General features: G+C 42.9%; 2 protein-coding genes across 5 annotated transcripts; one reads left to right on the top strand and one right to left on the bottom strand.

Moving 5' to 3' along the window:
• Positions 1-13,670: 13,670 nt before the first annotated feature.
• On the top strand, positions 13,671-19,298 carry eif4a3 (eukaryotic translation initiation factor 4A3). Its single transcript, XM_029154503.3, has 12 exons — positions 13,671-13,946; positions 15,692-15,764; positions 15,842-15,908; positions 16,262-16,324; positions 16,415-16,547; positions 16,708-16,788; positions 17,256-17,397; positions 17,815-17,953; positions 18,110-18,225; positions 18,426-18,533; positions 18,893-19,020; positions 19,131-19,298. Exons 1-12 carry the CDS (start codon positions 13,793-13,795, stop codon positions 19,145-19,147), a joined length of 1,221 nt encoding a protein of 406 aa, XP_029010336.1. The 5' UTR covers positions 13,671-13,792; the 3' UTR covers positions 19,148-19,298.
• A 2,789-nt stretch (positions 19,299-22,087) lies between these two features.
• soul4 (heme-binding protein soul4) lies at positions 22,088-27,668 on the bottom strand. 4 transcript variants are annotated; one of them, XM_055510629.1, is made up of 6 exons: positions 27,511-27,668; positions 25,223-25,423; positions 24,710-24,795; positions 24,286-24,448; positions 24,010-24,193; positions 22,088-23,831 (listed from the first exon to the last, which is right to left on the bottom strand). In XM_055510629.1, the coding sequence occupies exons 2-6, from the start codon at positions 25,374-25,376 to the stop codon at positions 23,657-23,659; spliced, it is 762 nt and encodes a 253-aa protein (XP_055366604.1). In that variant the 5' UTR covers positions 25,377-25,423; positions 27,511-27,668; the 3' UTR covers positions 22,088-23,656. The 4 variants fall into 4 exon arrangements, with proteins under 4 accessions (XP_055366604.1, XP_029010549.1, XP_055366606.1 ...); XM_029154716.3 differs by having other exon boundaries at positions 24,286-24,427; XM_055510631.1 differs by lacking the exon at positions 27,511-27,668 and adding an exon at positions 26,220-26,376.

The following is a 27,668-nucleotide window of genomic DNA, read 5'->3' as shown; positions in this document are numbered from 1 at the left end:
GTATAAATGATCATAAGTCATGGTCAGATGGCATTTGGTGTTAATGGTTTCCATGTGGTAAAAAGCTGACTCATAAATATGTGGAGCCAAATAATGCTGTCAAGGAGGTAACACATGTTGGGGTATTTTTTCTGTCAGTAAGTTCCAGAATTTTCCATGAGCCCTGTAGTAATGTTGTTTGTGAGCGATTCGTTCAATATGAACTAATCTTTTATATGACTCGGAGGTCCGAGTCCTCTCAGTGAATGATTTGTTTATTTTATAATTATAATTATATAAATTATAAAATTATAAGTTTTGGACTTATTTGTGATATTGTTGTCCTATGAAAAATATGTAAAATCCCACTGGAACCATCTCCCTTTATCGCCTGTGTGCTCTCTAGGAGTGGCCTTTTAAATGGCTCACAGGCCAACATGATTGCCTTTTGTTCCCTCCTTGCTAGGAGGACGATTTTATTTAAATGGAAGGAGCCATTACCACCAGCATCTAAACACTGGATTAAAGAAGTCATGCATCACATACATTTAGAAAAGATCATGTACAGTGTAAAGGGATCCACTGAAAAATTCTTAAAAATTTGGCAACCATTCATAACTTTTAAAATATGGGGACAAACGAACTTGTCCCGTTAACTTAATCCTTTTTTTAAATAAATACTAACCCCCCCTCAACACACATACACATTTATACAAAAAAACATGTGTATTTGTATTGTCTTATTTTTCTATCTTTACTTTACTGTATTGTCTTTATAATTGGTCTGTTTGATTTGGTTCCAAAGACAAATATAGCTGAGTATAATCTGCATGACAATGAAAATTTAAAGACTGCTTCCTAATAATAATATCACCTAGAGGAGACATATATATAGACTGAACAGTATTGGAGTAGCGACTGCCAAAAGTCGCAGAACAGTCCTTTCTTTACGTTAAACGTCCTGCTAATCTTCACAGTTATCAAGTAAGTGTTTTCTCTGCTAGCGTAGCAACTAGCTTACTTTCCTGCTATGGATTTACTTTTTTCCTCTCCCTCTCACTTTGTTCGGTGCTCGGCGTGTCTTAGTGATGGGTAGATGAGGCGCCATGAAACGTTTCGACACATTGCAAAACTGCATTGATACTGTGCCCATACTGTGTCACTGAATACTGACACCTGCTGGCCATTAAAAGTCCCTACAGGCAACCTAGTTGACAGACTCAGCTGACACTGATTTTGTGACTTAATATATACAATAATATAATTTAAGCCATTGTATGTTATATAGTATTTTTTCATATCTTCAGTTACATTTAAAATTTATATTTTTAGATACAGTCGATAAAGGGGACATGTATCATAACGTAAATATCTAAGTGAACATGTTGTGAATGAAGATGCCTTTTTTTGTTTTGTTTTTTTAAACAAATTTGGTCTCTCTGCCCACTGCAATGAGGAGATCTTGCCAAAGGTTATCTAGAAACAACACACTGCCATTTTAGTAAGCGATTTCCAAACAAGAAACTAATAATGCTGAATAACATGACTGAAGTGGGTGTAGACAGCTGCTGTTCTGACTGCAGTCTACTGACGGCCTCATTGCACTTGGAGGAACTGCGGAACCAGAGTGATTTAAATCTGGGGTCTAGAAGTGTTGCTGGGGTCAACACACTGAGGTGGTTTTGTTTAAATAGGAAAGTTCTGTCGAACAAATACGAAATTTAACCTTCACAAAATAATATGATTAGTAAAGAGTCACTTTGGAATTTAATCTGAATTCAAACAGATCAAGTGAAAACTTTTTAAAATTAATTAATTATTTTAATAGTACACTTTCACTTTAATAGAAAATTAAATCAAAAAAGAAACCTTATTTATCGATATGAGATGAATTATAGATGAATTTGACGATGAACGGCAAACGCTCAGGGATTCCATTCGGCAGATGCAGCCCGACACATGCGCCTCCTCATAAACACAGTCTGGCGCGTCAGGCAGTGACTGATACAGGAACTGTATCGGTCACGTGCTTTCCCAACGCGATACGCGCACCGACACAGTGTTTCGCTCTAAGAGCTCGACGCAGGTGCCGACGCATCGGTGTTGCCGGACCCATCACTAGTGTGTCTTATGTTTAGCTTATCCTCTGCCTCCTTTAGTGATGGTAATGGTATCTGTAATAGGTGTACGCTAGTTGCAGGTTTGGAGGCGAGGTTGTTAGACTTAGAGTCTCGGCTTCGCACTTTAGAAAACCGGCCAGCTAGCCAGGAGTCTTTAGCCGGTGCGGAGCCTCCTAGCTTAGCTGCTACCAGTCCCCCGGCAGGTCCCAGGCAGCTGGGTAACGACTGGGTCACGGCTCGTAAGTGTCATGGACTCAGTCACTGCACCATTGTTTATGTTCATTTCCGGGTTTATGTTATTGCCACTTCCTGCCTCAGCCATTATTAGTTACTGCCAGCTTTACTTCCTGCTCCAGACCACACACCTGTTCCTCATCTAGCCATCAATTGCCACTACTTAAGCACCACCTCTCACCCCAACCAGTTGCCAGATTGTCTATGTGCATTAGCCAGCAATCCAGCGTGTATACTCATGATCTTGAAACCGTGTATGACCTTGCTTCTCCTGACCCTGATTCTTGTCTCGTCTATGATCCTGCCTTGCCGTGAGTTGACCCTAGCCTGCCTTGTGACCACCGCTTGTCTAAACCCTGTCTGTACTGTACCTGCCTGCTCTGTGTATTGACCTTCGTTTGCCTGACCACGAATTAAGTAAACTGCGTTACCTCTCAAGTCTTGTCTTCGCTGTGCATGTGGGTCCGCTACCTCGGAAGCCGTGACAGTAAGAAACGGAGCTTTAGGCGCCCACGGTTCACCACCAACCGCTTCACGTTTCAAACAGATTTTCCCCACTCAGCGACACACCCGCTGAGAAACCCACTCTGGTCATTGGTGACTCCATATTCCGAAACAACAACAACCACCTAAACAATACAAGTCACAAACCAATCAAAGAGGAGTGACTTACCAGAATTTAATAAACATCAAAATGGTTCCTCTTAAAGAACAAAGTAACAGTAGGTTAATAAAGTGAGGTTTATTAAATATCAGAGCTCTCATCTAAATTCTTTTTAATAAATGACTTGATAAGTGACCATCTGCAGCCAGAGTTCTGGTGGGACTTAGAAAGAATAAGAGAATAAGAATAAGAAAACCTTTAATAGTCCCGCAGTGGGGAAATTACGTCTCACAACAGCAGTACAGATGAGCGAGAATACAGGTACAGAACAGTATGTGTTGGCACAGTACAAAGCAGTACAGTACAGTTAGAGTGAGTATGAGGTCATTGCAGGGTTATTGCACAGTAATGGGTATAAGATTTGTACCGGTAACAATATACATGATTGTTCACAGATTTACACAAATATTGTGCAGAGCAGGTTGCTATATAAACCACTGATGCAGTGGGTGAGTGACTGTAGTGGGACGTGGTCAACAGTTCTGATTGTACAGTCTGACAGCAGCAGGTAGGAAGGATCTACGATATCTCTCCTTCACACAGCGAGGGTGGATCAGTCTGCTACTGAAGCTGCTCTGCAGAGCAGACAGTGACTCCTTCAGTGGGTGAGAGTCCTGGTCCATGATGGATGTCAGTTTAGGCAGGACCCTTCTCTCACCCACCTCCTGCACCGTGTCCAGAGTGCAGCCCAGTACAGAGCTGGACTTCTTGATGATCCTGTCCAGTCTTTTCCTGTCCCTCACTGTGATGCTGCTACCCCAGCAGACCACACCGTACAGGATGGATGATGCCACCACAGAGTCATAGAAGGTCTTCAGGAGTGGCCCCCTCACTCCAAAAGACCGCAGTCTCCTCAGCAGCTAGAGTCTGCTCTGACCCTTCCTGTACAGTGCATCCGTGTTATGAGTCCAGTCCAGTTTATTGTTCAGATGCACTCCCAGGTACTTGTAAGAGTCCACTCTCTCAATGTCCCTTCCCTGGATGTGCATCGGTGGGATGACAGCAGGCTGCTGTCTGCGGAAATCCACCACCATCTCCTTCGTTTTCCCTGCATTGATCAGGAGGTGATTTCGCTGGCACCAGTCCACAAAGTTCTGAGTGAGTCCTCTGTACTCTGCATCATCATCATCGGTGATCAGTCCGACGATCGCAGAGTCATCAGAGAACTTCTGCAGAACACAGCTGTCCGTGTTGTGTCTGAAGTCACAGTGTAGAGGGTGAAGAGGAAGGGGGCCAGTACAGTCCCCTGTGGGGCCCCCACTCTGCAGGTCAGAGTGATCAAAGAGAGATCACATTTCTCCTACATTAGCTTCTCTGCACTGGCTGCCTGTAAAATGTAGGATAGAATTTAAAATCCTCCAATTCTTCACTTACACAGCACTTAATGATAAAGCTCCCTCTTATCTTAAAGACCTTTTGGTCCCTTTGCTCCCCGCAGAACACTTCGTTCTCAGAGCGCTAGGCTACTTGTGGTTTCTCAGTAGCTAGGCTACTTGTGGTTCCTCGAGTCTTTAAATGTGTCAGGTTCTGGCTCTGTTTTTAGTTTTATTTTGAAGGCACTTTGTTGTTCTGTCTTATCATCATGTTTTGGGTTCCAGTTTCCACTTCCTGTCTTTATTTTGGTAGTCTCCCGGTTTCTGTTTTGGTTCCAGCTTTACTTCCGGTCCTCATTAGTCACACCTGCTCCGTATTAGTAATCACCCACAGTATACTTAAGCACCATCAGTCCCAGAACACCTTGCCAGATCGTTGACTACTGATTCTCACGTTCCAGCATTTCCTAGTTCTGTGTATCCTGTTATTGACCTAGTTCCGTATTTCTGACCGTCGTTCTCGCCTGGTCCTTACCGACCTTGTAAGTCTTCGCTCTGTTATTAAACACTGCCTGTTTACTGACCTGTCTAAGCCCGCCGATTTGGATTCTGAGATCTGAGCCTTTTCCCGTATTGACACCTGCCTGTTACCGGACCCGAGTAAGCTATTTTCCTTGTGTGCTGAAAGACTGTTAACCTGTGTATGACCCGGACTGCCTTGTGACTTCGTTTCTGGAATAAACCCACCTTTTTTCATCATCCGTATCGTGTCTTGGCGCTGTGCATTTGGGTCCTTTATATGCCGTTCGTGACAAAATGTAGAACAGGAGGCAGAGCCTTTCACTACCAAGCTCCTCTCCTGTGGAACCAGCTCCCTGTTCAGGTTCGAGAGGCTGACAAACTCTCCACCTTTAAAATCAGGCTTAAAACCTTCCCTTTTGATAAAGCTAACAGTTAGAGATGGTTCAGCTCACTGGCAATGTTTGTTAGTCACAGGAACCATCTCTTAGTTAAGCTGCAATACACATAGACTGCTGGGGGATGTAATTTATACACTGAGCTCCTCTGTTCCTTAACTAACCTTGTCTCTCCATTAGTTGTGTCTCTCCACCACCCCTCTCTGTTATCTCCTACAGGTATCATCGGGCTCGATCATCATCATACAATCATCATCAGACACACGATGATATCAATATCATCGTGTGTCTGTGATGGGCAGCTGCTGATCCAGCCATCCTGTCTGTGTCCAGTCCCTGATCCAACCATCCAAACCTTTTTCTTGTTCAAATCGGTCGTCATGTGCTGGTTAGGTGCAATACTGAACATTTTTACACAGACAACTAATCTCTTGTGCCCTGTCGTACTTTAAGTTTAAACATCTGATGTTCCATTTGACTGACTAATAGTTTATGATATATGTTTGTCTTTTACACCCGGTCTCTGGCTCCATCCTATCTGACTCCCCACCAGACCCAAGGCTGTGAAAACGAATGCATCTTGTCTTCGAAGCTTGGTGTTCCTTACAGCCTGATTCGACTACAAGAAAGCCTATGACAATGCTACACACATGGATCACTGAATGCTTGGAGCTGTACAACATCAATAGAACTCTAAGGGCCTTCATTGCAAACTCGATGAGGTTGTGGACAACCACCCTTGAAGCCACTTCAATTCAATTCAATTCAATTTTATTTATATAGCGCCAAATCACAACAAAGTTATTTCAAGGCACTTTACAAAGTAAGGTTTAAAACGTCACACAACTAAACCCAACAAATCCCACATACAGCAAGCATTTAATTTGACAGCAACAGTGGAGAGGAAAAACTCCCTCTCTAACGAGGAAGAAACCTCCAGCAGAACCAGACTGGATGTGGTCAGCCATCTGCCTCGACCGGTTGGGGTGAGAGGATAGAGAGATAGAAAAGCAAAGCAACAGCAACAAGCAACAACAAGCAACAACAGAGCACAGGCAGGATGGTAGGACCAGGGACTGGATGCAGGCAGGATGGTTGGATCCGCAGCTGCCCATCACAGACACCAAACTTTGAGTCCAATGATACCTGTAGGTAAGGACAGAGAGGGAGAGAGTGAGAGGAGAGAAGCACAACTACTGGACAGAAAGAGACAAGGTTAGTTAAACATGGGACAATGATGGGAGGTTATTGGACAGAAGAGGTAGAAGGAAACAGAGGAGCTCAGTGTATAAATTAAGTTAAGTCCCCCAGCAGTCTATGTCTATTGCAGCTTAACTAAGAGATGGTTCCTGTGACTAACAATAATTGCCAGTGACCTGAACCATCTCTAACTATAAGCTTTATCAAAAAGGAAGGTTTTAAGCCTAATCTTAAAGGTGGAGAGTGTGTCAGCTTCTCGAACCTGAAGAGGGAGCTGGTTCCAGAGGAGAGGAGCTTGGTAGCTAAAAGCTCTGGCCCCTGTTCTACATTTAAACACTCTAGGAACCACAAGTAGCCCAGCGCTCTGAGAACGAAGTGTTCTGCTGGGAGCATAAGGAACTATGAGGTCTTTAAGATAAGAAGGAGCTTTATCATTGAGTACTTTGTAGGTGAGTAGGAGAATTTTAAATTCTATCCTACATTTTACAGGCAGCCAGTGCAGAGAAGCTAATGTAGGAGAAATGTGATCTCTCTTTCTAAGTCCTGTCAGAACTCTGGCTGCAGCATTTTGAATAAGCTGTAGGCTTTTTAAGGAGCTGTTAGGACATCCTATGAGTAAGGAGTTACAGTAGTCCAGCCTAGAGGTAACAAATGCATGGATCAGTTTCTCTGCATCGCTCTGAGAGAGGATGCTTCTGATTTTAAATATATTTCTAAGATGGAAGTAGGCGGTTCTGGAGATTTGTTTAATGTATGATGTAAAAGAGAGATCCTGGTCAAACATGACACCAAGGTTCCTCACAGTAGAATCTGAAGCTAATGTTATGCCATCCAGGGTGGCTATCTGACTCAATAGTGTCTCTCTCAGATTTTAAGGCCCAACAATAAGAATCTCGGTTTTATCTGAGTTTAGTTGAAGGAAGTTTTGGGACATCCAGGATTTGATGTCTTTTAAACAACCCTGAATTTTGACTAGTTGATCTGTTTCATTTGGTTCCAAGGACATATATAGCTGAGTATCATCTGCGTAAAAATTAAAATTAATAGAATGCTTTCTAATAATCTCACCTAGAGGAGACATGTATAGGCTAAACAGAATTGGACCCAGCACAGAACCCTGTGGAACTCCATAGCTAATCCTTGTGTGTGTGGAGAATTCATCATTACCATGAACAAACTGGAATCTGTTCAACAAATAGGATTTAAACCATCCCAATGCTGTTCCATTAATCCCGATTCTATGTTCTAGTGTCTGTAATAGAATGTTATGATCAATTGTATCAAATGCAGCACTAAGATCTAACAGGACAAGGACAGAAACTAGACCATTGTCCGAAGCTAATAGAAGATCATTAGTGACTCTAACCAGAGCTGTTTCTGTGCTATGATGTTTTCTAAATCCTGACTGAAAATCTTCGTACAGGTTATTCCCACTCAGGTGGTCAGATAATTGTTTAGCCACAATTTTTTCCAGAATCTTGGAAATAAAGGGTAAATTTGAAATGGGCCTATAGTTGGCTAGTTGTCCAGGGTCAAGGGTTGGTTTTTTCAATAGAGGTTTGACCACAGCCACCTTAAAAGCCTGTGGTACATAGCCTAGTTGTAAAGATTGGTTGATTTGATTTAATATGGATGAGCTGATTAAAGGTAGAACTTCTTTGAGTAATCTGGTTGGGATTGGATCTAAAAGACAAGTGGATGACTTGGAAGAGTTAATTATTGATCTTAACTCCATATGAGTTATGGGGGAGAAGCTGTCTAGGTAAGACAGAGGATTTAATAAATTTAAAGTTGATGGATCTAGACAGTGCTTTCTGTCATTTGGAAGAAGACGCTGCTGAATGTTTTTTCTAATGATGATAATTTTATTAGTAAAGTAGTTCATAAAGTCATTGCTGCTGAGATTTAAGGGGATAGTAGACTCAATACAGCTATGACTCTTTGTCAGCCTGGCTACAGTGCTGAAAAGAAACCTGGGGTTGTTTTTGTTTTCCTCAATTAGGGAGGAATAATATGTTTTTCTGGCAGCACAAAGTGCTTTTTTATATTTCATTAGACTGTCCTTCCATGCAATGCAGTTTACATTTATTTTGTTGGAACGCCACTGTCTTTCTAGTTGTCTAGTCCTTTGCTTTAGGCTGCGGATCTCTGAGTTATACCACGGAGCTAACCTCCTCTGATTCACTGTCTTCTTCTTCAGAGGAGCCACTGTGTCTAACATTGTACGTAGAGAAGCTGCAGCATCATCTACAAGACAGTCAACCTGTTCATAAGGATTAAAGTGACTGTTCTCTGTGTATCTACAAGACATTGAGGCAAAAGATGATGGAATCATCTGCTTGAATCTGGCAACAGCGTTGTCAGATAAACATCTGCTATAGTAACATTTCTTTCCAGCTGTTATAGGGTCAGTTGTGCTAAATTCAAAAGTTAATAAGAAATGGTCAGATAATAGAGGGTTTTGGGGAAGAACTATTAAATTATCAATTTCAACCCCATATGTCAGGACAAGATCGAGGGTGTGGTTTAAACGATGAGTGGGTTCATTTACCTGCTGTGTAAAACCAATAGTCTATTAAGGAGTTAAAAGTAGTGCTGAGACAGTTGCTGTCAACATGTACATGAATGTTAAAGTCTCCCACTACAAAGACTTTATCTGTGCTAAGAACTAAGTCAGATAAGAATTCAGAGAATTCAGTTAAGAACTCCGAATATGGAGCAGGAGGAAGGTAAACAATACAAAACACAACTGGCTTCTGAGTTTTAGAGTCTGGGTGAGAAAGGCTCAGAGTGAGGCTCTCAAATGAGTTATAACTATGTTCAGGTTTAGGAGTAATTAATAAATCTGATTTATAAATTGCTGCTACTCCTCCACCTCTACCTGTACTTCTTGGAACATGATAGTTGATGTGACTCATTGGAGTCGACTCATTTAAAGTAACATATTTATCCTGCTGCAGCCAGGTTTCAGTGAGACAGAACAGATCTATGTGATGGTCACTTATCAAGTCATTTATTAAAAAGGATTTAGATGAGAGAGATCTGATATTTAATAAACCACACTTTATAAGCTTACTGTTACTTTGTTCCGTAAGAGGAGCTGTTTTGATGTTTATTAAATTCTGGTAAATCACTCCTCTTTGATTTGAGTGTGACTTGTATAGTTTAGGTGGTCGGGGAGCAGACACAGTCTCTATGCGATAACTAAGACTAAGAGTGGGTCGCGGCTGTAGAGAACATGCAGAGAGGCGTATAAGACTGCGACTCTGCGTCCTGGGCTCCACTCTGAGTTGTCACGGAGTGGGGAGGCTAAGCAACATGGCCATGTTACTAGAAAGCAGAGAGGCTCCGTTCAACGTGGGATGGACGCCGTCTCTTCTAATCAGCCCAGGTTTTCCCCAAAAAGTGCTCCAATTAGCCACAAAGTCCACACCGTTTGCAGGACACCACCTAGACAACCAGCGGTGGAGCGATGACAGCCGGCTATACATGTCATCGCTGGTCACATTGGGGAGGGGTCCAGAGAAAACTACGGAGTCCGACATTGGTTTGGCGAACAAACACACCGACTCAATGTTAGTTTTAGTGACTTCCGATTGACGTAACCGGGCGTCATTAGCTCCTGCGTGTATTACGATCTTAGCGTACTTACGCTTATCTTTAGACAGGAGCTTAAGATAAGACTCAATGTCGCCCGCTCTGGCCCCAGGCAAACACTTAACTATGACCGCTGGATTCTCTAACTTCACGTTTCGGACTATGGAGTCACCAATGATCAGAGTGGGTTTCTCAGCGGGTGTGTCGCTGAGTGGGGAAAATCTGTTTGAAACGTGAAGCGGTTGGTGGTGAACCGTGGGCGCCTGCCTAAAGCTACGTTTCTTACGAGCCGTGACCCAGTCGTTACCCAGCTGCCTGGGACCTGCCGGGGGACTGGTAGCAGCTAAGCTAGGAGGCTCCGGACCGTCTAAAGGGACCTGGCTAGCTGGCCTGTTTTCTAAAGTGCGAAGCCGAAACTCTAAGTCTAACAACCTCGCCTCCAACCCTGCAACTAGCGTACACCTATTACAGATACCATTACCATCACTAAAGGAGGCAGAGGATAAGCTAAACATAAGACACACCGAGCACCGAACAGAGCAAGACGGAGAGGAAAAGGGGGAAGCCATAGCAAGAAAGTAAGCTAGAAGCTACGCTAGCGGAGAAAACACTTAAATAACAGTGTAAATTAGCAGGACGCTTAATGAAAGGAAAAGATGCTTGAGTGTTACAAGCTTGTTTTGCAACTTTTAGCAGTCGCTATCAGATATAAAACGATAATATTTAGAAAAGAGCGGAGAGTAACGCTGTACACACACAGCGGCAGCAAACCTCAGTAACCGGAAGTGACGCGATACGCTTACTTGCCCAAGTATCCATCAAACGTGGCATATACCAAGGAGATGCACTGTCCCCACTGCTGTTCTGCATAGGTCTGAACCCCCTCAGCCAAATAATAAACAAGACTGGCTATGGATACCGACTCCGGAACGGGGCCACCATAAGTCACCTCCTCTACATGGATGACATCAAGCTGTACGCCAAGAGTGAGCGAGACATCGACTCGCTGATCCACACCACCAGGATCTACAGCTCGGACATCGGGATGTCATTCGGACTCGAGAAATGTGGGAGGATGGTGACAAAGAGAGGCAAGGTAATCCACACAGAAGGGGTCTCACTCCCAGAAGGAAGAATAGCAGACATTGAGGACAATTACAAGTACCTTGGAATACCACAGGCAAACGGCAACCTTGAACAGGCAACAAGGAATGCGGCAACAGCCAAATACCTCCAACGAGTAAGGCAAGTCCTAAGAAGCCAGCTCAATGGCAAGAACAAATCCCGGGCAATAAACAGCTACGCTCTGCCAGTGATCAGATACCCTGCGGGAATAATAAGGTGGCCAAAGGAAGAGATACAGACCACAGATGTTAAGACACGAAAGCTCCTCACCATGCATGGAGGGTTCCACCCCAAATCCAGCACCCTGAGACTGTACGCTAGCCGCAAGGAAGGAGGCCGAGGACTAGTGAGCGTGAGAGCCACTATCCAGGATGAAACATCCAAGATCCATAAGTACATCAAGGATAAGGCCCCGACAGATGACGTGCTGAGTGAATGTCTCAGGCAGTGGAGAACAGAGGATGAGATGCTGGAAGAGGGACCATCATGGGAGGACAAGCCCTTGCACGGGATGTACCACCGGAACACAACTGAAGTGGCTGATCTCAACAAATCCTACCAATGGCTTGAAAGGGCTGGGCTGAAGGACAGCACAGAGGCACTCATCCTGGCTGCACAGGAGCAGGCCCTGAGCACCAGAGCCATAGAGGCCCAGATCTACCACACCAGACAAGACCCAAGGTGTAGACTGTGCAAAGAGGCCCCAGAGACGGTCCAGCACATAACTGCAGGGTGTAAGATGCTGGCAGGCAAAGCATACATGGAACGCCATAACCAAGTGGCTGGCATAGTATACAGGAACATCTGCACGGAGTATGGAGTGGAAACCCCAAGGTCAAAGTGGGAAACACCTCCCAAGGTGGTAGAGAACGAGCGAGCCAAGATCCTGTGGGACTTCCAGATCCAGACTGACAGAATGGTAATGGCGAACCAACCAGACATTGTGGTGGTGGATAAAGAGCAGAGGAAAGCCGTAGTGGTGGATGTGGCAATACCAAGCGATGGCAACATCAGGAAAAAGGAACATGAGAAACTAGAGAAATACCAAGGGCTCAGAGAAGAACTGGAGAAGGCTTGGAAGGTGAAGGCCACAGTGGTGCCTGTGGTGATCGGAGCACTAGGGGCTGTGACCCCCAAACTGGAGGAGTGGCTACGACAGATCCCTGGAAAAACATCCGAAATCTCAGTCCAAAAAAGTGCAGTCCTAGGAACAGCAAGGATACTGCGCAGAACCCTCAAGCTCCCTGGCCTCTGGTAGAGGACCCGAGCTTGGAAAGTGGATGAGACCACCCGCGGAGGGTGAGAATAGAGTGTGTATACTGTACGTAAATAGTTTTTTTGGCTTTTTACTTAGTCCAGCTGACGGACTTCCACTGATTTTTGTACCCTTTTTTGGGACTGGATGCCTTGGCATGGTGATCAATGTGCTAGAAAACATCAGATGTGGCCGCCCTTTATGTCAATCAAGTGACAAATTTCATAGTAAGGATAGATGATAGGCTGACGTCTGTTTTTATTTAATGGCATGTGATCTACCCACACCCCCTTTGTGATGGACTGGTAGATCGCGATCAACATAGTGAGCACCCCTGATCTAGAGCCTCAACTCGCCTAAAATATTCTGATGGTTATGAAAATATAAAATCGAAATTCATTGTCTATTGCTGGTAGTTGGAGATGCAGCCGTCAGGCAAGAGGACGACCAAAGATGAGATGAGGTTGACTGGTGCCAGAGTAGAAGATATGAAGTATGACCAGTATGAAGTCAGGTGAAGGCGGATGATTTGTTGTGGACATGGTAGCAGTCCAAATGAGAAAAGGAAATTCAAGATTCAAAAAACTTTATTCATCCCAGAGGAAAATTGTTTTGCACATCTTTGATTATTGTCACAGGTAGAGGTACAGAGAAGGAAGTAGGGGCAAAAAAATGTTAGCACATATAAACATGCACACACATTCACGTGAAAATTTCTACTGGAGCTAAAATTTTATTACAGGTGGACCCTTCCAGAGGGGGGGGGGGGGGGGGGTCTCGTAGAACATCCTTAGCATGGAGCTGCAGACATTAAAGGACCTGAGCCTCTTCTGGAAGTACATACTGGTCTGAGCCTTCTTGTTCACAGCTGACGAGTTCTTTTTTCACAGTCCCACAGTCACAGTCACTTCCCAAAGCTGATCTACTGATCTGTGCTCTGAATGTTTTTTTATTTTATTTTAATTTTATAAAATATTATAAAAATTGCTCAATTTGCACACTTTCCAATCTAACATTGGAAAGTGTGCTATTGGGTGCAGCAGCAACAAGCAGAGCCTAAGCCCTTATACTCAAACTGCCACAACAGCTTATGTTAGATACAACCCGTTCTGTGTCACCAGAAAAAACTTTTTTTGTTGCAGAAAACTGATAGACTCCGTGACTTTCTACAACCTGCCAAATGTGTTAATTGATGCGCGTGATACGACTCTAGTGCGTGACGTCAGCACCAGCGTCGCTCACTGAACACGTCATCAGCGCGACTCACGCGGCTCTCTTTCTTTCCCGGTGTTAGCGGTTATCTGTTAGCACTAAAGCGCGGAGCAGCACGAACAGTTGTTAAAGCCGAGTCTCGGTGAATTTCAGGCAAATTTAAAGCATAGAGGAAGATGGCTTCTGCCGGTGCTCAAGGTAGGAAACGACTTCTAAAGGAGGAAGATATGACCAAGGTGGAGTTTGAGACCAGTGAGGAGGTGGACGTCACCCCAACCTTCGACACCATGGGGCTTCGGGAGGACCTGCTTCGCGGAATCTATGCCTACGGTAGGTCGTGGTACGGCGCGGCCTTCATTGCGGAGTTAGCACAGAATGCTAAAGTTAGCCGGTCATTACGGAGTGTTTTTGGAAAAGACGAATTCAGTTGGATTAAGTACAACGTCGCGAATCAGCACAAGTAAGGTTATTATTGACGTATAGTTAAAGTTTTACCGTAATTACCTCAAGTTTTGTTCAGAATGGCTACATTTAATCACTGCGCAGTTTTTGGTATTTGCGCATTTTAAACATCAAACGCACACAACCCCTTCAATCACCACTGTTCACGATAAAACTATTACTCTTACATTTTCGTCAGCAGTAAATTTTGAATTGGGCGTTCAGCTCCTGCGCTGCTGTTTTTAGGAACCAGCAACAAGCTGTAAACTAGTGATGTGTCGTTCGTGAACTAATCCCTTATATGACTCGAGAGGAACGAGTCCTCTGAACGATTCGTTCATGCAGTACCTTCTTTTTCCACATCGCAGCAGCTGCCTAAGCTCAGTCAGCAGAACAGGAAACCGAAATGATTTGTTCACGACTCGCACAACTGAGCGTCCTTCCTCAAGGATTCGTTCTTTTTTCACGTGATAACCAGGCTCGGTAGGGAGCACTCCAGTTTGTTCGCGCTTCGTTCGTACGGCCCTTATGGATCGTTCTTTTGTTACATGACAGCTGTAGATCAGCTATGGGTCTGTGTGGACTGATAAACAAGGAAATTAATTTTCTGATATCTGAAGTTCATTTATTTGTCACCTGATGCCCGACATGGATTATATATTCATTGAATCATAATTAATCAGTGGTCTTTGATTCTTGTGTGAAGTGCTGTGTGTAGTGTTATTGTGTATATAATCTGAATTCTGTTTGTAAATCTATGCTTTCTAAAATTGTATCAAAATGCTGATTTGGTGTTATAATCTGCCACAAAATAAAATATAACAATATTAATAACAACAATAATAATGTCACGTTTTGGACACAATGAATGCACAATCTAAACATTTTAGCGACCTTGTATGTTACTTTGCTTTAAAAGTCTCATTAATTGTCAAAATAAGTTTTACCTTCACTTGTTCTCTACCAGCCGTCATGTGAAAGGCAGCACAGTTGCATTTATCGCTTACAGTTCAGGCTCTAGTGAGCAGCAAGCTCTCCAGTTCATTTATGATTCGTTCATACTGATGGATCGTTCGTTCAATTGTCACTTGACAGATGGGCTACATAGCCTCTGCAGTGAGCTACATCACTCCGTTTTTTTTGAGATTTGTTCATTCGAATCCTTACAGATTGTTTGTTCGTTTATTTCTCACGTGACCGCTATCAAGTGACTCATGCTGGTTTGAAATGCTTGTGGCATTTTGTGTATTATAACTTGTCTGCTGAAGCAAACCATTTTTTTTTTTTACAACGCCCACAGTGTTGCCTGCTCTGAATGAATGAAATGACCAAATGACTCAATGATTCGTTCACTTTACTGTTTGAGTGTTAGATCTGAGTCATTTTAAAGAAACAAACTTCTCATCTAAACCACACGTACAGTAGAGAAGACCTAAACCCTGAGCAGAGCTCCGTCGGTTCAGTCCCTTTCACAGTGAACGCTAAATATATGTATGTATGATGGATGAGTTAAGTGTTACTAAAAGATGAGTCGTTTTATATTTTGAGAAGATCTGCAGATTTGGACTATGTTGGATAAAGCAGCTTAGCTGTTGGAAACAGATGTTGAACTTTGCTGCTTTCCTCCTCCCCAGGTTTTGAGAAGCCGTCCGCCATCCAACAGAGAGCCATTAAACAGATCATCAAAGGCAGAGACGTCATTGCTCAGTAAGATCAACTGACCTCAGATGTATGGTTGTTTCATTGTTCAGGGTTTTGTAACCGTTGGTGTTTGGTCTGTTCAGGTCTCAGTCTGGAACAGGAAAGACCGCCACCTTTTGTGTGTCAGTACTGCAGTGTCTCGACATCCAGGCAAGTTTCTTTCCAAGCAGGTCACAGGCTTGATTAATATTAATTTTACCTGAAAATTTCTGTTAATTCAGGCTGACGTCACATTTGCATTTAGAATAGTTGCAGCACAGAGAGAGGTTGAGGTAGCTTATGTAAACCCAGAATACAATTTAGTAAACCTCCAGAACTCGTGCAGGTGTACCCCACCTCTCTACTAATCTACTCGCACTAATTACTAACCCTTAGGAGAATAAGTGGTTTGGGGATTGTAACGTTTCTGTATGTAGTGACAGCTGCAATTATATGTGCCCACTCACCCTAATCATCATCTTTTAAACCAGAATCGAATAAATTGTTGTGTTTGCTGCCTGCAGGTGAGAGAGACCCAGGCTCTGATTCTCGCTCCAACCAGAGAACTGGCTGGACAGATTCAGAAGGTAACTGCTTTTGGTCATTAATTCGAAGCAGCCAGTCATGTTAGCCCAGGTGAGAGTAGTTTGGTGTCTTATTGGCTCTTTGTCATTCAGGTGCTGCTGGCTCTGGGAGACTACATGAACGTGCAATGTCATGCCTGCATTGGGGGGACCAATGTGGGGGAGGACATCAGGAAGCTGGACTACGGGCAGCACGTGGTGGCTGGCACACCTGGACGGGTGTTTGGTGAGTTGACTTCACCAATGGTATGGTCTAACAGGCCATACCTTCTCTTCTTTTAAAAAAAAATCCTAAAGTCTGAGTTGAATATGACGTCTTATTTCTGATTGGTTAGCATCTGACTCAAAAAGCCAATAGGCAACGAATGTTTGTGGTTCCTCTGCAGATATGATTCGTCGCAGGAGTCTGAGAACCAGAGCCATCAAAATGCTGGTTCTGGATGAAGCTGACGAAATGTTAAACAAAGGTGAGCATGAGCAACTAAAACAGTCTTTCTGCTGTGGCAATCTGACTTGAATTTTGCCTGCCTTTAACGGCTGTCACTTCTACCTTTCAAACATAATGATATAATCATAATGACATAATCATTGAGAATTTTATTGTGAAAATGTATCGAAGAATGAATCTATCTGAGGCTTCAGATGGGCTCTCGCTTTATAAATGAAATAAGAACATGCACCATATTTGTTTTTGTACTTGATTCAGTTTATCATGTCTCTGAACGCTATGTTGCTGTATTCAGAGTAATTTGATCTAATTTCAATTCTAATTTCATCTGCCAATTTAGATGTGATTTTTACAAAAAGTGACACTGGATTGAAATGTGGAAGAGACTTTGTCTCCTGATTCAGTTTAAAGCTTGGTTTTTATTTGACTTGACTGTTTGATAGAAACTATTGGACATAACATTCACATCATCATGTCTCTGTTCAGGTTTTAAGGAACAGATCTATGATGTGTACCGCTACCTGCCCCCAGCCACACAGGTGGTTTTGATTAGTGCCACGCTGCCGCACGAGATCCTGGAGATGACCAACAAGTTCATGACAGACCCAATTCGTATCCTAGTCAAACGGTCAGTACAGTACAAGAAAAGTATAGAACTCACTCTGAAAACGTTTAGGAAGAGTCCATTGTCAGTTTGGGTTACTCGTCAATACACTTGGTTCCAAATAAGAATGTACTTGACATGGAAAGAATCGGTAATTTTTTGGTCCTAAAACAAAGCTAATACCCCTTGAGTAGAACCAGGAACATTTGTGATCACAAGAGTTGATGCTGCTGCACTGGTTGTCCACTTAAAACACAGTTTAAACATTTAAGGTTTTTTACATTGTTTTAAATGTTTTAGGCATTTAGGAATTGGAATTTTAAAATTCTCGCAACCCCCCCCCAAAAACAAACAAACCTGACAAGAATTAACACTAAAGTGAAATAGGTCATATTTAGGACTGAATAGTGAATTCAACTGTGTAAACATGTGTGTCTGTAGTGACGAGTTGACTCTGGAGGGCATCAAACAGTTCTTTGTGGCTGTAGAGCGGGAGGAGTGGAAGTTTGACACTCTGTGTGACCTGTACGACACACTGACCATCACACAGGCTGTGATTTTCTGCAACACAAAGAGAAAGGTTTGATGCACAACCACACTGACTCAGACACACAGGACAGCTTTTATTTTTCAGATTCATATGGCATAGCAAGCAACCATTGCGCTGTCTGTGTCCAGTAGTTGCCTTGGCTTCCTGCAGCAAAGGCTTTTGGGTCAGGTGGTATCTATGTTTCAGGTTGACTGGCTGACAGAGAAGATGAGAGAGGCCAATTTTACAGTGTCGTCGATGCACGGAGACATGCCTCAGAAAGAGAGAGAGTCCATCATGAAGGAATTCAGATCAGGAGCCAGGTAACTCGGACAAGGACAATGGGTTGTGGTTTAATGGGCAGGTTAGTTTGGTGTGGAATGTTTAAAATTAGTTGGTGAGGTTGTCATGGCACGTGTCCAGGTAGCCTAATCAATGAACGTCAACCAAAGTCAAAGTCGGATCATTAATGTTGTCCAGGAATCAACCAAATGTCATCGTGATCCATGTTTTCTTTTTTCAGTCGTGTGTTGATCTCCACCGATGTTTGGGCCCGAGGTTTAGATGTCCCTCAAGTTTCTCTCATCATCAACTACGACCTGCCCAACAACAGAGAGCTTTACATCCACAGGTAAATTATAAAAGCGCAGTTTGACAGTGCCTCACAGCAATTGTTCATTTGTCATTGTCATTCATACCATGGTATGAAGGAACTAAACCAAACCTGAGCTGGCTGTTGGCCTCAACAGGCTACTGACCAGTGAGGCTGTGTAGTAATAATGGAAACATTAGATGGTGGAAGTGGGATGTCATAACTCTATTTGGTCAACACCTAAAGAGGTGATAACTTAACCTTTTAAAAGAAATACATCTTAAAGCTTTCTAATTTGATTTGGCTTTATTTTTAATGTAATTAATGTCTTCTGCTGAGCTATTGCTCTATGACTTTATAGTGCCCCCACCCCTTTAACCTTTGACTTTCTGCTCCAGGATTGGGAGGTCTGGACGTTATGGCCGTAAAGGTGTGGCCATAAATTTTGTGAAGAACGATGACATTAGGATCCTTCGAGACATTGAGCAGTACTACTCAACCCAGATCGACGAGATGCCCATGAACGGTAAGAAACATCAGATTAGGCACAAACGCTAGAAAAAAACAGCCTTAGTGCAACTTCTAGAAATATTTGTCTTCATTTGAATTTGATCCCAGTGTTTGTTCTGTCTGCAGTCGCTGATCTGATCTGAGCTCACCTGGATGACATCACTGTGGAGCCTCGCCCCTTCGTTTACTGCTATTTCCTTTTTTTGTTTTAAATTGTTTTTACTTATTTGACTTTTAAGGAGAAAATAACTGTAATGGTTGCAGATTTTTGTAAATAAAGTTCTTATGAGTTGCTTTGTTTTGGTTGGACCTGACCAGGGGGAAGTTGCAAAAAGTAAGAAAAGAGATTAAGCTAGGATATTCCAGTTATCCTGGCTGAATTTAGCCCTACCTCAGTTGTATTAAAGCAGGTTAAATTAAGCCAAGTAAAGTTCAATTCAATTTATATAGCGCCAAATCACAACAAAGTTATCTCAAGGCACTTTACAAAGTAAGGTTTAAGATCTCACACAACTATACCCAACAAATCCCACATACAGCAAGCATTTAATTTGACAGCAACAGTGGAGAGGAAAAACTCCCTCTCTAACGAGGAAGAAACCTCCAGCAGAACCAGGCTGGATGTGGGCGGCCATCTGCCTCCACCGGTTGGGGTGAGGGGATAGAGAGAGAAAAGCGCAGCAACAACAACATGCAACAACAGAGCACAGGCAGGATGGTTGGATCCGCAGCTGCCCACCACAGACACCAAACTTTGAGTCCAATGATACCTGTAGGTAAGGAGAGAGAGGGAGAGAAGCGCAACTACTGGAGAGAAGGAGACAAAGTTAGTTGAACATAGAAAAATGATGGGAGGTTATTGGACAGAAGAGGTAGAAGGAAACAGAGGAGCTCAGTGTATAAATTAGTATCCTTGCTGTTCCTAGGACTGCACTTTTCTGGACTGAGATGTCGGATGTTTTTCCAGGGATCTGTTGTAGCCACTCCTCCAGTTTGGGGGTCACTGCCCCCAGTGCTCCGATCACCACAGGCACCACTGTGGCCTTCACCTTCCAAGCCTTCTCCAGTTCTTCTCTGAGCCCTTGGTATTTCTCTAGTTTCTCATGTTCCTTTTTCCTGATGTTGCCATCGCTTGGTATTGCCACATCTACCACTACGGCTTTCCTCTGTTCTTAGTCCACCACCAAAATGTCTGGTTCGCTTAAGCAAACATCACAAGTGTGTCAGAAAACTTTCCCAGCTAGTTCTAAGAATGATTTTGTATTCACAGGTGAGTTCTCTGGTGTGCTGCTAGGTGACAAAGGCTCTGCCTGTGACACATTCCTGCTGACATGCCTGGCAGATCCCCTACCCCAGCACAACAGGCCTATAACCATCCCCACGCCAGAACAAGGCTCGGATCCAATGACCTTTGTGCTCCTGAAATCAGGCTTCCAGTGCCTGCACCACCTGAAAGTCTCCACAGACAGGGCTGTGATGTGACTGTGGCCTGTACTGTGCTGCATAATATCGCCAGCCTGAGAAAAGAGAGCCCCAAGAGTTGTTAATGATATTGACTGGGAAAATTTAGCCATTTTTACAGATGAACGAAAAGGTAGACTTAGAACAATACATAATGAATTATTTCAGTTAATTGTTTTGATGTAGCCTGTCCTTGAATAAAGGATAATGTGTCACTCATTCATGTGTATTCTCCATTTTGTGTGAACTACTAGCACACAGTGTCTGATTACATCCCCAAACTTTAGTTTCACTATATTGAATCAATAAGTATATTCACTAGTGTACAAGACATCCATAAGAAAGACAGAGCAGTTTCAGGTTTCATTCATTTATTGCATTGTGGTCACTTTTCAGCTTGGAGCTTTGGAGAGAAAACAATAACTATGAGTAAATGCACTGTGTTATAGTCATGGTTAGTGTGAACTGAGATCACATACGTCTCATTCTAATGTCTGGATTTTAAAATCCAGTTTTCTCCAGCGCTTTATCTGCACATCGAGGTCCATTTTTTCCAGCTTTCTCTTCTTCTCCCTGATCTGCAGTTCAAGCAAGGTTGGACAGTCCACATGAAGTGTAAATGGTCTTATTTTTCATGTGTAGTATGGCAATAATGTACCTTGTATGAAGAGGTCACTTTCTCTTGCTGGGCAAGAATTGTTAGATGTACCATTTTTGGCCACACACGTTTGTTCTTAGACAAACAGAACAATTTTAATTATGACAGTAGTATTAGTAATTTGGAGCTGTATTTCCCTTTTTACAAATGAAGTCATTCAAGATTCAAAAACCTTTATTAATCCCAGAGGGAAATTATTTTAACACACTTTCATCATCGCTGTCACAGATGGAGGTACACACAAGAAGGTAGGGAGATTAAAAATAAGAATGCTAACACATCTACACACACTCACATCTAGTCTAATTACTGTTGTCTAATTACATCTAATTACTAGCTAAAGTTTTATTATACATATTATTGCCCAGATGAAGATCAACCCTTACAGACAGAGGAGTTGTACAGACTGATGGCACCGGGAGGAAGGATCTCTATATTCATGTTGCTGCCCCAGCAGACCACAGCGTAAAACACTGGCCACCACAGTCTCCTAGAACATCCTCAGCATGGAGCTGCAGACGTTAAAGCACCTGAGCCTCCTCAGGAAGTACATCCTCATCGTAGGCTTCCATTAGCAGCTGTTGCTCTGCTTGTGAGAAGTACGCTGCACGGCTTTTCTCCATCGTGCATCCATAATTCTGTGATCGATCTTGTGGTCTTTTTAAGAATGCCATGAGCGCTCAGTTATCCCAACTATCTACACCTGGCTTGATCTAGCTGCGGTTTCTCATCCTGACTCAGCAAACGTGCAAAGGATTAAGCCAGGACATGCCGATTAAACTAGGTCAAGCCGCGCTTCCTCTTTTATCCCAGCTTTATTAATTCTACTTTTGTGCTAAAGCCCCTGGGTCTGTCTGTTCACTAATTAAACTGATCAAACCCATCAGACAAATGATGGGAGATGTTTAGTACTTTACATCTGACTTTATTTAATTTTTACACAGAAAAAAAAATCACTAACAGATTTGCAGTTTGGTCAATTAAAGACAATTTAATATTTAAAACAACATTACAATGGTAACAGTTTTCTAATTAGGTCCTTCACACATGGGCGCACAAAAAATAAAACATTCATTTAATTTACAAAATTGTTATCTCAATTATCTTTAAATTCTGTATTGTTTTCCTTGCTGGTAGTGTCAAACCATCTGATGATAGCAGGCTAATTATCTACATTGGTAATAGTTGTTACCAGTGTCTAGTATTAGGTCAAGCAGGTGCTATACACATGAGTGGTGTTCCAGTTAACTCTGGACCTTGGGCTCATCAGCACATCGTTCAATCAGTTGTGATGACACGTGTGAATTTGCAAATATTTACAAGAAAATCTGCCTTTAGATCTGGGATCAGCCCTGGGCCATGACTGGTTCTAGTGCAGCTTCCCCACCGATCAGCTTTCGTGCTTTTTCGGAGAAAAAAAAAACATTGCTGGCCCAGAAAAAGCAATGAGACCATCAATAAATTATTTAGATTGTCACAAACCAGAAAATCATCTATTTAATGTTAGAAGTGTTTTGTTTTTAGGGTTATTGTGTTTCTCCCTACGTATGTGTGCGGATAGAGAAACAGGACAATTGTCCAGGGAGTTTAAAGGCAGCCAGTTTATCTGTTAAGGGCAAATGGGTAAAGGTCCAGAAAGACTAAAAGTCTCTCTGGATGTAAAACGCTGGAAGAAAATGCACTTGCAGTCAGAGGCTCGGCCAGATTCTTTTCATTTAAAACTAACAATGCCTTCAGATTCATTCTTCTGTCATTAAGAGAGAGAGAGTCAGAGCATCAAATTTAAAAGGACAGCTCCATAGATTCCAGTCAACAGGAGGAGACATACAGATCCGATTGAGCAGGATCTAACCCCCCGTCAGAGACATGGAGGCTTAACAACTGACTTCAGATCTGTGAAACTCCTTTAAGCGAGCAGTTTGTCTCGGTCTCTTAGAAAAATGGACAGATGAAATATTCCCCTAGGTGAAATCTTTTTCACTGAACTAGTTTCAGATTAAAAGTTAAACAAACACTAATTATGTTTTTGTACAAAATCATAAAAAACTACATATTCTGATTGGTTTTATTATCGAGTCTAAACTGAGTGTACCTATGGTAACTACAGTTCGTTCAGGGTTGAATGTTCAATGTGAGGACCCTGAACTTAATTAGCATTAATTAGTGTCTCTGACAGAACAACAGGAAGCTGCCACTACTACACTAATGCAACCTGCTCATACGAACCAGGGGGTCTTAGATAGGGGTCCCTATTAAACTGGCCACTGAGTCTCTAATGCTGCTCTGCATCTGGTTAACCCAGCATGAAGACTGGCAACTAGCTTAGCATAAACACAGGGAACAATGTGTACTGATTAGCATGCTGCGATCTAAACAGAAGTGAGCGACTGAGTGAGCGACTGAGTGAGTGAGTGATTGATTTGCTGTCTCCATACAGATAAAACCAGGTCCATCCACAAATAAACCACATATCTACACAGAGAAATTAATCAGTGGGAAGCTACTAAATGTTAAAAGGAGCAGAGCACAGTGTTTAAAGGCTGCGTCTGATGAACCAGATCTCATTCCTGCGGCGAGGGACCCCAGGGTTCTCGTATACAGCCACCATGTAGTCATCTCTGCGCAGCTCGTCGTTGACGCCCAGGATCTCCCACAGCAGAGAAATCTGATGACCCACTGTGACTTCTGTGGTTGTACCAAAAAATGGCCTGACAGCCAATCAGAGGGCAGAGTCAATCACAGTGCTTAGCAAAAATAGATCATTACTAATATGGACATTGTTGGGCTTTGGGAGAGGTGTCAGGGGATAACTTAGTAGCATGATTCCTGAGATCAGTCTGGCCTAAAACTTGATGCTCAACTCGAGTATGAAGAGAATTCACTCACCTGGCAACCACTCGGATGGGTTCTCTGTGGACGATGGTGATGTCAGAGTCAAAGGGTTGGGGGGGGGTGGACTGAAACGCTGTGGGCAGGAAAAACGAAGTCTGGACTTCCTTGTCAAATGTGCTTCCGTCCTCCATCATGTGGATGGTGCTAACCACTGGCACCGTCATCCCAAGGTACCTGCCTGCACTCAATCAACAAGTCCTCATTACTCACAGGATCAGAGTACGCCATATGTGTTACAGATGTGTAGTAAGTAAGTAAGTAGGGTCTCACCCGCTGAGTTTTCTTTGCAGATGAAGCGCATTAGCTTCATGAAGCCCATCGAGATGCTCTGTTCGTACAAATCATCTCCTCTGGTCACAGAGGCCCAATGTCCAGCTGGATACAACCTCTCCTCATACAGGACCTCCCCCATCTGTGGAGAAACAGGAAGAGACTCCAAGGACCGGTGTTACGTGTTTAGCCTGTCTCTCACATGGTTCCTTGTCCATGTGAGTACGAGCAAAACTCTTCAGGCCCAACATCAGAACACAATAATCACACAATCTCCACAAGAACTGAGCCGTGTCACAAGATCCTTTATATTTCTATAAGTGAATCTTAAAGCAGATGTTGGTTATTTTCATCCTAGGTCTGAGTACTAAAACACACAGACACTGTGCTCAGACTCAGACCCCATCTGTTGTGGCCCATCTACCTTTTCATGACGAGTGATGGGAGCAAAGGGGATTGGCTCCCTTTGCTGGCTGTTTCGGGTCATTTCCTGTATGGGTCCAGTCATTTCTGTAACACAAAAACAAAAGAAACATCAATCAATTAACACAGAAAGATGAAGGGCGAGGTTTCCTTAAATACAACTGATGGGTTCTGTGTTTAACACAAAAGTACTGTTTGAGTTTTGAGTCTAACCTTTGTGTCCTGTATGTATGTGGGGAAACCTCCACTTCTACCACTTCCTGTCCTGTTCTATCCCCTAAACACAAACCGTCCTTTGTGATCCATTTATGTCTGATGTCTCTGTCGTGTCTCATGTTGACTCAATTACTATTACAGTAAATTCGAGTATAGTTTTTATTATTGAAACAACCAATGAAACACAGAATCAAAGATAATGCATTTAGTTAAAAGTTTTAAAAAGCTGCTCTTCAACAGGTGCTAGTACGCAGCTCTGGTTGGACCATGGTGCTAAGGAGGTACTGCTGTCAGTCACCTGGAGGTACTGACACCTGATGCGTGCTGGCCACTGCCTGCCAGTGACTCAGGAGTCTGTCATCTTCATCCATTGGTTCAGGGTTATCGGTGATTTCATCATCCAGCTGCTCATCATCCAATCCCTCAAGGTCTTCCAAAGAAATCAGAGCCATGACTGGAAGAGATGATGCCCCTTTGGATTATTGATTACTAATCTAATCTGTAAAAGAAAATGAAAATGTTAAGACCAATGTTCAATTTCAATTCCATTACAAAGTAAAACGTTTATAGTCTAGGACCTTACAGAGGACTAAAAACACAACAATACAGAAAAGCCACCATATCCCATTAAGCAGCACCAGGAGACAGCAGAGAGAAAGTGGAAAGAACAACTTGTAGCAACAGAACATAGTAAATAGGTAACTGTGGGCCAATGCCTGTTGAAAGCTCCAGGAACAATGTTAATTGGCAAGATTTTTGGTTCTGACTGGTTAATTATGACTTAAATTAGTAGACATTTAAGCAATTACCTACAAATACTTCAAATACAAATCCTTTCAAATTAACAAGCTAGTCAGCTTTTTCATGATTATCAACAATGCACCTTGGTCAACTTTTTAATCTTTGACATGTTTTTGCCTTGGTCAACTTTTGAATCATTGTCATCTTTTAATAATGTCATCGTTTCACCCTGGACACCTTTATAATCGTCATCTTTTTAGTCACTGTCATCATTTAATCTTTGTCAACGTTTTTTCGTTTTCATCGTTTCGTTGTAGTCAACTTTGTGACGTCAGCAGCTTAATCAGCGTTTGGCATAATTGCGGCAGAAGCTCTCCCACGTAAGTTCTTGAGAAATTACTTTTTTTCTAGTTAAATTAGTTAAACTAATGCACAAGCTACCGTTAGCAATGTAAGCTAACGACCCCATTCAAAACACAACAGGCAGCAGCTCGTAACTTTAGTCAAACCTCAAAGCGCAGCTAAAACAATAAAACGTCGAATATATTACTTACTCAGCAGTGGGGGCAGTGACCCCCAAACTGGAGGAGTGGCTACAACAGATCCCTGGAAATACATCCGAAATCTCAGTCCAGAAAAGTGCAGTCCTAGGAACAGCAAGGACACTGCGCAGAACCCTCAAGCTCCCTGGCCTCTGGTAGAGGACCCGAGCTTGGAACGTCAGAATAGAGAGAGAGTGTGTGTGTGTGTGTGTCTGTAATGCACAAGCTACCGTTGTGTCTGTGTGTCAGTGCAGTCCTAAGAACAGCAAGGATACTGCGCAGATAGTATAGTATATATACACACTCTATTCTCACCCTCCGCGGGTGGTCTCATCCACTTTCCAAGCTCGGGTCCTCTACCAGAGGCCAGGAAGCTTGAGGGTTCTGCGCAGTATCCTTGCTGTTCCTAGGACTGCACTTTTCTGGACTGAGATGTCGGATGTTTTTTTAAAGCGAAACATTAGGACTTGAAACCTGAAGCTGTAAATATATTTGAATTGAAAAGTTTTGCATACACTTTAAGCTTTCAGTTTTATATTGTTTTATTTCTCTTTCAAGACATATGGGCCCAATTTAGCTCCACATTAAATAGAATTAAAGCACAATTCAATCAGTTAAAATGACCATTAGACCAGTGTTTGTACGAGGCTAATATTCTGTTCCTCAGAAATTAAAAAAATGTTTGCAGGCTCCAGTGACTCTACTAAATTCTAATTCGCAGTTTAATTAAACTGAGCAACCAGTCAAACACTGACGGGCTTCGAACATTTTCATTCGTTTGTCTTGAAAACTCCCTTTTCCGATAATAGGCTGTTATTTTATAAACCGGATATGTTTCCAAAACAAAGAACAAAATAAAATTCTGAACGAATTATTATAGTTATGACTTTAGTATTACTACATATACCGAACCGTCGTACAAAGTTCAAATTCTGTAGCGACACTAATAAGGCCGTTTCCACCCTGTAAACCGCTTCGGGTTTCTATTGGGAATCGCTAGGCTGAGAAAGTAGGTCACCGCACAAACGCGTGCAAATGAATCCAAAAAGGCCTCTGACCCTCTAACGAGCGGTTTGGAATAAAGGCCAACTAGTGGGAGCGGGGGGGGGACCAACTCCAGTAACTACAACCACCCGACTTGGACCGAATTCAGCCGATAGCTGGGCCAATAGCTGCATTTAGCTTAGCCTTAATGTTTACAACGTCAAGCCTGGTAAGCTACGTTAGCATGGGCGTTTACATCGGGTGCAGGTCAGCTAAGAACGGTGACTTATCAAATTCATCTCTGGTCTGTGGGTCTCACCTGGTTCTGGCAGTCTCGTACGCTAGGTGTATCAAGTGTTGTTTATCTTCTCTGCTTCCTGTGTAAAGTGAGCTTCGAATGTTACACAATAAGAGCCGCGAAATCCTTAGAGCACTACTTCCTGTCAGCAGCCAATTACGTCATCGTGACGGAACCAG

The sequence above is a fragment of the Betta splendens genome, chromosome 1 (genome assembly GCF_900634795.4).
Source record: "Betta splendens chromosome 1, fBetSpl5.4, whole genome shotgun sequence".
Classification (NCBI taxonomy): Eukaryota; Metazoa; Chordata; class Actinopteri; order Anabantiformes; family Osphronemidae; genus Betta; species Betta splendens.
This window is presented reverse-complemented; position numbering and strand designations above follow the sequence as displayed.